This window comes from Vombatus ursinus, unplaced genomic scaffold (assembly GCF_900497805.2).
Source record: "Vombatus ursinus unplaced genomic scaffold, bare-nosed wombat genome assembly UNPS02014770.1, whole genome shotgun sequence".
Classification (NCBI taxonomy): Eukaryota; Metazoa; Chordata; class Mammalia; order Diprotodontia; family Vombatidae; genus Vombatus; species Vombatus ursinus.
Window position 1 is genome coordinate 40,614,237 of NW_020954548.1, and position 11,194 is coordinate 40,625,430.

The 11,194-nt window shown below is 42.1% G+C and overlaps 1 protein-coding gene across 3 annotated transcripts in view; it reads left to right on the forward strand.

Moving 5' to 3' along the window:
• LOC114043711 (GATOR complex protein NPRL3) overlaps positions 1-11,194 on the forward strand; it is an 80,700-nt gene that overhangs the window by 56,816 nt on the left and 12,690 nt on the right. For all 3 annotated transcript variants that reach the window (XM_027862815.1, XM_027862816.1, XM_027862817.1), the window contains 2 exons: positions 1,319-1,425; positions 9,906-10,035. In XM_027862815.1, coding sequence (XP_027718616.1) covers positions 1,319-1,425; positions 9,906-10,035 — 237 coding nt within the window. The remainder of the gene's footprint in view (positions 1-1,318; positions 1,426-9,905; positions 10,036-11,194) is intronic.

An 11,194-nucleotide genomic window follows, 5' to 3' on the forward strand; every position in this document is an offset into this window, starting at 1 on the left:
TTTGTAGTTGTCTTAGATCCTTACGTTGCTGAGAAGAGCTAAGTCTATCAAAGTTAGTCATTACACAATGTAGCTGTTACTGCATACAGTGTTCTCCTGGTGGTTCTCACTTCACTCAGCATCAGTTCATGTAAGTCCTTGCAAGTTTTTCTGAAGCCCACCTGCTCATCATTTCTTATGGAACAATAGTGTTCCATCACATTTATATACCACAGCTTGTTCAGCCATTCCTCAATTAATGGGCATCCCTTCAACTTCCAATTCTTGGCCACCACAAAAAGAGCTGCTATAAATATAAAATGAGCTTTTTGTAACCATGAAGTGCTATGTCAGTGGGCATTATGGAGCTGCTACCATGTGGTGGCAACCCATTCCCTGGGTGGGAGGTTTGTCTGAGTAGTCTCTCAAATGACTATCATATAAAACCTTGGCACCATTTGCCGGTTTTTCTAGGACAAGGATTTCTAATCCTACTGTCTCCTCAATCCTGGGCTGTCTTCAGTTATCTTGAGGACTGTCATGGATTTCTCAAAAAAAAAAAATCCTCTTAAAACAAAAATAATTTAAATTAACAGATTTTTTTTTAATTAAACACATGTCCTATGGTATTTCAAACTAACAACTGTGGTGTGGTAAAACTCCCTAAATGCTTGCATGTGCTTGTGTGTTCTGCTAAACCTACTCTGTCCTGAGTAGAGTTATAGTGTTAATTCAGATGAGGCTTGACATTGTCTTTGTATGGAGCCTGAATCCCCATGAAGGACCGCATGTCTCATGACTCCCACCACTGTGGTATAGCCTCGGTGACAAATGGTCTGTCATAAGGAAGCCAGCCCTTTCCCTTAAAAGAGGCCAGGATAGCAGGGACCTCTGATTGAAAAAATATGACCCTCTTTAAAAATAGGAGTGTGTTGAACTACACAGGAAATGATAATACAAAACAGCAGATTTCAAGTTCATCTGTTTAAGGCACAAATCCAGGGCTCCAAGTTAGGGGGAGGTACTGTCTGTCTGCACAATTTCTGCCCACTGGGACCTGGTAGGAAGTTGGAAATGTAAAAATTGGTACAAAATAGGAAACAAGCCTTGAAAACATGTTATTTCTTTTGAAACTCTGATTCATTCTTACGTGCCCCATGTTGTCTCTGAATGGGGGGGAGGGGGCTCTTCAGAGACTTGTGATAATCCCCCTGAGAGGAAGTAGAGAGGATCGCCTGTTCTCCTGGACTTCTAGCAAACACCTCTCACCTAGAGTGAGACCTAGATTGCAGTTTGCTTTACATTTTTCCTGTTTCCCTTGCCTCTTGTGTCTCTATAGGTTTTCCAGCTTGCTGCCCACTTGGTATACTGGGGCAAGGCCATCATCATCTACCCACTGTGTGAGAACAACGTCTACATGCTGTCTCCCAATGCCAGTGTGTGCCTGTGAGTAGGAGGTGGCTGTATGACAGCTACCAAAGATTGAGTCATACCATGGGGGAAATTCTTTGGCCAAAAGCAAAGGCACTGGCAACCTCACCACCTTTAGAAAAAACATGGTCAGAAAAAGCAGTGAGGAACTTGGGTCCTTCTTACCTGCTTCCTTTCTGTAGGGTTCAGTTGTTGTTTAGTCATTTTTCAGTGGCGTCCAACTCTTTCTGACCCCATCTGGGGTTTTCTTGGCAAAAATGCTGGAGTGGTTTGCCATTTCCTTCTCTAACTCATTTTATAGATGAGGAAACTGAGGCAAATGGGGTTAAGTGACTTGCCCAGGATCACACATCTAGTATCTGAGGCCAGATTTGAACTCAGGAAGATGGCTTCAGGCCTGTTGCTCTATCCACTGTGCCACCTTGCTGCCCCGTACCGTAGGAAGTGAAGAGTAAATCCTTGTGTGGTCCAGCCTTCTGACATCAGACAGTGGCCGTGGCCTTAAGGTCAGCTTTTGTAACTAGGATTGTACTCCTAATATTGTCTTGGGCTTAGTCTCCAAGTTCCTGGAACTGACAGAGTGCCACCTGTTTGCTTCTGGAACATAGGTCAGAGTGTGGGTAGTGTGTTTGTGATATCAAATTGAATGAAGGAGGTAAGAGTGAAGGTGGGGAGAATAAGCATTTTAGTAAGCAGCTTCTGTCTTACCAGACACTTTACAAAAATCTGATTTGATCCACACAGCAATCCTCGGAGGTGGGTGCTATTGATATTATCCCCATTTTACAGCTGAAGGAATTGAGGCTCAGATTGGCTAATTGATTTCCCCAGGATCACACAGGCCCAGGGCTCTACCCACTGCACCGATGATCATCTCTGTAGTCAGGTCATTTCTTCTAAGTCTGTGGTTAGTGAGGTTGACTCATGGAATAAGTCATAAACCTCTTCATTTCCCAGTTCAGCTCAACAAGTGACATTAAATCCCTATTCTGTAAAAGGCATTGTGCTAGACAGTGAGGATACAAAGACAAAAAATGAATGGATCCCTTCTCCCAAGGAGCTAGCATTCCACTTGGGGGACATAGCATGTATATTTGTAGACTTGTAGTTGGTCTCCCTGCCACAGTTGTAGTCTATCCTCCACTCACCTGTCTAAATGATCTTCCTAAAGTGCAAGTCTGACCATGTTTCCCCCCCCCCCACTCCCCCCACCCATTGAACTCCAGCGGCTCCCTATCATCTCCAGCATCAAATATAAAATCCTCATTGAAAGCCTTCTATAACCTGCCCTCCAACATCACCTGTTTTTTACACCTTATACCACTCCCATATGATTCAGTAACACTGACCTTGTTGCTGTTCCTTGAACAAGATATTACAGCTCCCAGTTCCAGGCATTTTCATTGGCTCTGCCCCATGCCTGGAATGTTCTTCCCTTCTCATCCCTGCCTTCTGTTTTGCTGATTTCCTTCAAGTACCAGCTAAAATTCCACCTTATACAGGAAACCTTTCCTGATCCTCCATAATTTTAGTGCCTTTCCTCTGAGCTTACCTGCAAGTTTATCCAGTTTATAGCTTGCTTGTGCATGGTTATTTTCATATTTTCCTCCATTAGATTGTGAGCTCCTTGAGAGCAAGAACTGTCTTTTGCCTTTCTTTGTATGCCTGGAACATAACACAGTGTCTAGCACATAGTAGGTACTTAATAAATGTTTATTGACTGATTGACTGACACAGATAAGTAAGTACAAAGCATATATAAAATAACGCAAAGTCTTTGCACCAGGAACAGAACTTTGTAAACAGAACTTGTAAAAGAGGAGGGAGGAAAAAAATCAGAATATGAAGAACAAAATAATAGCAGCAATAAGGTTTTTGGAACCTCGTAGCTTATCAGGGTTGGGATTAACCGTTTGCCCTGGACGAATAGGAGAGTGCAGATGTCATCAGGTCTGACTTGGAAAAAAGGTATGGGGTGGAGACATTTCTGGTTCTTATTTAGAAGACTTCTGATTGTGTTTCTGGTATAAATAGCTAAAAAAAAAATATTTGGCCAGACTTTAGTAGTTATATAAAAGCCAATGTCCTAGCCTTCCCTTCTTCAGTACTTACTGAGGACATCCGTACTAGGAACATGTTCCACCCCTCTTCTGTCACCTTATTTTCTTCTACTCTTGTTCATCCCTAAATGACCTGCATCTTTTCCAAGATCCTAGTTAATCTAAACACTCTTCACATGTACTTCCCTTACCAAGAAACTTTCTTTAAATATACTATTCTAAGGCTGAATTTAGAAATACATTTGCATGTAAGCATACACCACACGAACAAACATACACAGTGGGAAAACTCAAAGCAAATACCAGGATAATTCAAGTCAATAAACAATCACATAAATTATTAAGAACCCATTTTATTCAATTATTTTGTGCATTTCAAATAAAGGTGTTTGGTTTGAAAAAGGAAAGAAAGAGGAGAGAGACACCTAAGCTGTGTCTTGAAGGAGGCTAAGTGTGACAGGCAGCCAAGATGAGGGAATGCATTGAAAACGTGGGGAGCCATCTGTGTGAAGGCATGGAAGGGTGTAGGGAGTGTCCAGTAGGGCAGTTTGATAGAAGAGAGAGTCTATGAAAGGGAATAAAAAAATAAGAATGGGAGCAAGATTGTGGAGGGTATTAAATACTAGGCTTTATATTTTATCCTGAAGGCTGTTGGAAGGTATTGAAGATTTTTGATTGGTGGGGGAGGAGTGTTTTAGGAATATCAGTTTGGCAACATTATGGCAGATAGATTGGCAAGAGGAAAGACTGGAAGGAAGGAGGCTGTTACATTAATTTACATAAGAGGTGTTGAGGACCTAACCTAGGGTAAAGGCTATGTGAGTAGAGAGAAGGTAATGAATGTGAAAGATTATGTGAATGTAGAAATGCCCAAACTTTACTACTAATTGGATATAGAAGGTGAGAGGAAGAGTAAAAAGTCAAGGGCAACTCAAAGGTTGACTGGAAGAAAAGATGGTGGTGCCTTTAACAGAAATGGGGAAATGTGGAGGAGGGATAGGTTTAGCAGGACATGTGAGTTCTGCCTCATTATGTTTAAATATTGAATTTTCAATGCCTATGGGTTGGGTATCTGGGTGGAGAATAGGCAATTTTTTATCTAGATCTGTGATTTCATCTGTGTGTGGAACTTCCTTTACTAAAGTAGAATAGCAACTCTTCTGTACCTTTCAGTCTGAAAGGTAGCCTGAGGCAGGAGGAAGTTAAGTGACTTGCCCATCACCCCACAGCTGGAATGGGTTTAATAATGACTTATTCAATATCATACAACAAATTAGTGGTAAAGCTGGGGTTAGAACTAGCATCTCTTGCCTTCTAGTGTTCTTTTTGCTTCATGAGCTGTTTTGCTGGATGCATTCTACTCAAGGCCTCAAGAATAGCTGCTCCCTTAGTGGTCCACCTAGCTAATAGGGAAATGATGCTAGGCAACTGCAGGCTCCTTCCAATAGCTGTGTGACCTTGGGCAAGCCCCTTCCCTTCTCAGAGCCTCAGTTTCCCTATCTGTTTCATAGGAAGAAAAACACCACCTTTTCCTTACCTACCAGGAGTGCTCTGAGTAAGAAAGCAAGTAATAGATATATGAAAGTGCTTTGGGAGTACAAAAGAAGCTTGGAAAATGGGGGTATTGCTTTTAGCTAATACTACCTTAAAAAAAATCCCATTCCAGTCCTTAAGAAAGGCTGTAGGAAGGCTTTGTTTGTTTGTCTCTTTGTTTTTCATCTCAGTAGACCTAAAAAGATGACTCTTGAGATTTTTTTGTTCACCTGCACAACCATTCACTCTCATCCCATTATTCCAAGTACTACTTTCAACAGCCAAACCAGGTTGTTGATTCCAAATTGATCTGATTATATCTTCAAAGAATCTACAGCCGTATACTGAGAATGCCAACCTTCGTGTACCAATAATGTGAAAAAGGGTATGAATTCAAAGGCGATAATGCTGTGAGCTACTGGAGTTGGCAGGAAAGAAGGAGGACTCATAATTCTAGTGTGCTGCCCAACTTCAGTTCATTAAAATCACTAACATTTCCTTTTTGATGAGAGTAGACTAGGGTATGATAATAGATGATATTTATATGGCACTTCTAAGTATACTCTTGGCTCTCTTGTACATCATGGCATTTGATTCCCATAACCTTGTGAGGTAGATGATTCTCATATCTGTTTTACAGGAAAGAGGAACCTGAAGCTCAAAGGAGTTAAGCCATTTGCCTGTGTCTTTTAGCTAGTAAATATCTGGGATTTGAACATAGGTATCTCCTGACTCCCAAAGCCAGTTGCTTCTTCTGTTGCACTGTCTTGCCTCTAACTCAATCACTGAAGCATTTGACAAAATCAATCCTGGCAATACTCATGGAAAAGAGGAAGAAATGAGGGCTAGATAGTAATACATTCATTCATTCAGTGAGTATTAAGTGCCTGCTATGTGCCAGATGCTGTGTTAGGCTCTTAAGGAAAAGCAAAAATGAAATAGACCTTTACCTCAAAGAGTTTACATTCTATTGGAGAGACAATATACTTAGGAAATTAAATGAAAAATATGTGCAAAGTAATTTCTGGAAAGAGGATATTAGCAACTTGGGGGTTGGGGGAGGTAGGAAAGAATCAAGATGGGCTTTCTGTGGGAGGTACCTTTTGAACTAAGCTTGGAAAGTAGCAGTGACTTCCCAGCAAGGAGCGGAGTGGGGGCAGCCTTTGAAATGCATGGAATGGAATGCTGGAAAACAGCATGGAGGCTAGGTTGGTTGGGGCATAGAGTGCATGAAGAGTAACATGCAATAATTCTGGAAAGGTAGGTGGGAACCAAAAGCTTTAAAAGTCAAAAAATGTGTATTTTATCCTAGAGGCAAGACAGCCACTGAAGCTTCTTGAGCATCTGAGTGACTTGGTCTGACTTGTGCTTTAGGAATCTCAATTTGTGGACAAAGAACTGTGGTGTAGAGGATAGAGAGCTGTCCTTGGTCAGGATGACTTGGGTTCACATCCTGCTTCTGACACATACTCGATCTGAACCACCCCCCCACACACACCTAAGTCACTTAACTTCTCAGTGGCCCTAGCAACTTGCTAAGACTATAAGTTGCAAATCAGGTTTTGACTTGCTTTGGTAGAAGGAGTTTTCTCACCAGGAACTGTCTATATCAGTGAAACCACAGGTTTGGTTAAAAAATCCAAAACTAAACAAAAATGGGATGTAAATCTGACAGGAGTATGGAGTGTGTATTACCAAGGAGAGAGATTAAAGATGGGAGACTTGTTAAGCATCTACTGCAGCAGTACAGATAAGAAATGAAAAACCTGAACTTGACTTGAGCTAAGATGGTGGCTGTATTAGTGGAAAGAAAGAAGCAGATGTGGGATACATTGTGGCAGTAAACTTCACAAGATATAGCCAGAGATGAGGACTGAGGGAGAGGGAAGGGTTGAGGATGAGTTGAAGGTTAAAATTATTTGAATAGACCCAAAGACTGCTGATAAATATGTCAGTGATACATTTATAAATATATCAATGCTTACATGGAGAAAAGTCTTTAGTGTGGTAGTGATGCTAATTAAATTATTTATTAAGCAATTAAAGTGTGCAGGGTGTTAAAGTGGATAGAGTGTAGGCCCTGGAGTCAAGAGAATCAGAGTTCAAATCTGGCTTCAAACATTTACTAGCTGTGTGATCCTGGGCAAATCACTTAACCCTCTTTGCCTCAATTTCCTCATCTGTAAAATGAGCTGGAGAAAGAAACGGCAAACCACTCCAGTATCTTTGCCAGAAAAACCCCAGATGGGGTCATGAAGAGTCAGACACCACTGGAACGACTCAACAAAACGGGTAAAGCACTGTGCTAAGACAGAAGAGTTAGACAGTGCCTGCTCTCAAGGAGCTCACATTCTAACGGAGGAGACAACGTATATAGAAAGTATTGGCCACAAGTCAGCTGGGAAAGTCCCACGGTCCTTAGGGTATCTCAGCAAAGCAGATGGTAACTCCTCTTCTTTAATGTCAGGTTCCACTGATAAAATCCTATCAGTTTCTATTGTTGAACCATTTGATAGTGTCAAGTACTTTGGTGACAAGAATTTTCTTTTCTGGGTCTTCAGTAAGTGTTGCTGTAACACTTGCAGGAGCAGTTGCCAGGTTGCATCTCCACTGGGGTTGTTTCCTAGGATGATGGGCTGAGGACAATGGGCTGGAAGCATTATTATTCCAAAAGCTCTTGGGTTCAGGATCTTGGGCTATCTCAGTCTAGGTCTGAGGAGAGATATGGTGGTCAAGATCGTGGTGGTAGTTTGATTTGCCTGACATAGATTGCCTCTTGTCTCTCCCTTAGGGTGCCTTGCTGCTTCAGCTAGACTAGCTTACCTACCCTGTATGTGGCTGGCCCCTTCTCCACAGGAGTTGCATCCCTAGGTGATGGCTGTGAGGACTGTGCTGGAAGCAGAACTGGTGGCCTTGGGAGCAATGGGGGTCCTGCCACGTCTAGGGCTCCTGTACTAATTGGTGACATTTAGTCAGTAATTGTTGCTGGCGGTGATGAGGTGGCCTCTTTTACACAATGATATCTCTCCTCAATGATGGCTGTGGGAAGCAAGTCTGGTGGTTTTAAGGACACAGCCATTCCCAAGGCTGTTGCATTCAAGATCCTGGGCTATCTCCATCAGGGTTTGAGGATAGTAGTAAAGGTGGTATAAGTGTTTTGACTTCCTTGGCACATACTATTTCCTGTCTCTCCCTCAGGGTGCTTTGCTGCTTCAACTAGGCCGGCTTACCCAGCTTTCCTTGGGCATGAAGACATAAAGAACTCATATCAAATTTGAGAATGACATGAATCTGGGAAAAATGTGTTGATGCAATCAAGTTCTGAAAAGAACAATAGACCAAATCTAATAATATGAAATTTAGAAAGAATAAACATAGTATGAGCTTTGAGTTTAAACAAACTATCCAACTGCATATATGCGGATGGGAGAGATGTAGCCAGATGCATTCATAAGAAGACTATGGACTTTTTTAGTAAGCTATAAACTTGTGAATTAGCAGCTAAAAAAGCTAGTGTGATTTTAGGCCACATCAATAGAATTCTAGTGTCCATCATGAAACAGTTAATAGTTTAATTGTAATCTTCCCTCATCAGACCACATCTTAAATATTGTGTACAATACTGAACACTAAATTTTAGGAGGATATTAATAACTTAGAGTGTGTGGAGAGCTTGAAGGTAAATGGAATGGAAACTATGCCATATGAGGATGGGCTGAAGGAATGGTGGATATTTATTCTGGAGAAGAAAAACTTAGGAGGGGATATTATCGCTGTCTTCACATAGTCTTAAGAGCTTTCATGTAAGACAGAGATTAGACTTGTTCTGCTTGGGCTTTGAAGGCAAAACTGCAACCAACTAAAGAAGATCATAGTGAGACAGATTTTCACTCCATCCAAGAGTGGAATAGGCTGTCTGGGGAGAATCAGAGGTGGGTGGTAGAAGTTCCCTCTCATTGAAGGGCTTCAAATGGACATTGGACATATGCTGGACTGCTTTAACTACTTAGGTATAAAGTGAACTAAATGACCTCTAGCTCTCTTCCAAGTCTCAGTTTTATGGTTATGTGATCCCATTTGGCTATGGGGAATCTTATGCACAGGACAGAAGTTTCTGAAGCTAAGACACACAAGGAAGGTTCCCAGCAAAATATGGTTAGCTGAAGGGGCAGAGTATTAGTGAAGGGGGAAGAGGAGAAAAATCAGAGATGTACAGAGTCCACTGTCCCACTCTTAAAGATGCAGAACCCTCCTGTTCTGCAGATCCTTCCATTGTGCTGGCATGTTTGAGTTAGGATAGAATTTGTTTATCTCACTTTACCTTCAGAGAACCTTAATGATAAGATTATTAAAAGCCATAAAGTTTGAATTTTCCTAGCTCCATCCTGAAACTTGCATGTTTTGTTGGGCTCTGACAACCTCCACACCAAGAAAGGATTCTCCTTCATGCATAGCCCCTACCCAGGACTTCTAATCTTTAAAGAGAGCAGCTTGGAATGCCCTTGACCGGAAAACACAGTAGGAGAAGTAAATGTGCCAAGAACACAAGGCTAATAATCACTTTAGACTACATTAACAGGAAGAAGCACAATATCCAGAACAAAGAAGATTCTAATCCAGACCTGCACAACTTGGCAGTAGGTAGGGGCCAAAATTAAAATAGGCTAAACTTCTTCGGGCCACAGATAGGTTAGACTGGAGATAGATTGACAATGCTTGGTTGCCATTGGTCATGTTACAACCACCTGAACTCCTTTGGTGGGCCGCAAGCGACCCTCAGGCCATATGTTATGCAGTCCTGTTCTCATCCCACTGTATTCTGCCTCTGTCAGACATCTGGAGTATTATTGTGTCCATTTCTGGCGGAGAGACATGATTGTTTCTTATTCTTGTTTGCAACAGATATTCTCCACTGGCTGATCAGTTTTCTCGGCAGTTTCCTGCTCACGATTTGCCATCTGTTCTTGCCAAATTCTCATTGCCAGTTTCTTTATCAGAATTCAAGAATCCTCTTGCTCCACCAGTGCAGGAGGTAAGTTGTTGAGCATCACTGGGTCCGCCTGGGGGCAGGGGTTAAACAAGGTAACCTCTAAAAACCCCTACCCACCCAATTATTCTTTATGTAACTCCCCTATTCCCAGTGTTTCAAGTGGGCATGACTTTACATGTTATCCATATCGTTAGAGTTGTGTGACAGAAAATGGATTCGTTTTAGCTCTTTGTTCTCCACTTCCCAGGCAAGGCCAGCCCATGTCATTAGCATTCTAAAAATCCCCCAGAGGATGGCTGTCTCCTAGTGTGGGTTTTCCAAGTGAGGTTACTTGTTTTAGTTAGAGAGTGGGACAAGTTGGTTGGCTTCTCTTTTTCCCCTACCAAAGGGGCACTCTTTTAGGCTCAAATGAGATGATTTTCTTATCTGGAAACTTCACCCTGGCAAGATGATATTGACCTTTAACTGGGAGGACAAAGCTTGAGTTCAGCCCCTTACTGGGACCTGGGATGTTTTTCCATTGATATCAGAAGCAAAGAGAGCTTTGTTTTCACTGGGGCCCAAGGTTCTGAATCTTTAGGCTGTGGCTGCTCCATTGAGAGAAGGGGAATTGCTTTTGGCACTGTACATCCTGCCTCTCTCATCAGGGTGCACATAGCCTTTAATAACTGGAATGGAGCCCTAGAGCTCAATTGGGTCTATGAGAGAAAACTGGTGAGAAGAGCCAGTGTGCCAGGTCCAAGAGTAGCCTGTTATATTTTGGCCCCAAGAACTGCCTGCTAGTTAAGTCTTTTCCAGTCTGTGCCCCTGCCCCCATTGTGAGAAACATTTAAACCAAGAGGGGAGCATAGCAGATACTATTTTTATATGAATCACCCTGTGTACCATTAATCATGGCTTCCATAATGGATAAATAAAGGAGCATTTATTAAATACTTACTATGCATCAAGTACTCACTAAGTGCTGGAAAAACAAATACAAAAGGGAGGCAGTCCCTGTCCCAGATGAGGAGACAACACATAGCAGGGAATGGTGGCTGAGTAAGGGGGTTTTGGCCATAGGAATCAGAGGGATGGAGATAGAACCATAAGGCAGTTGATTTGGTGAGTGTTTCCAGAGCAAGAGATGGAAAGTGGGGGGGCATTGTGTGTGAGTGTGTGTGTGTGTGTGTGTGTGTGTGTGTGTGTGTGTGTGTGTGTG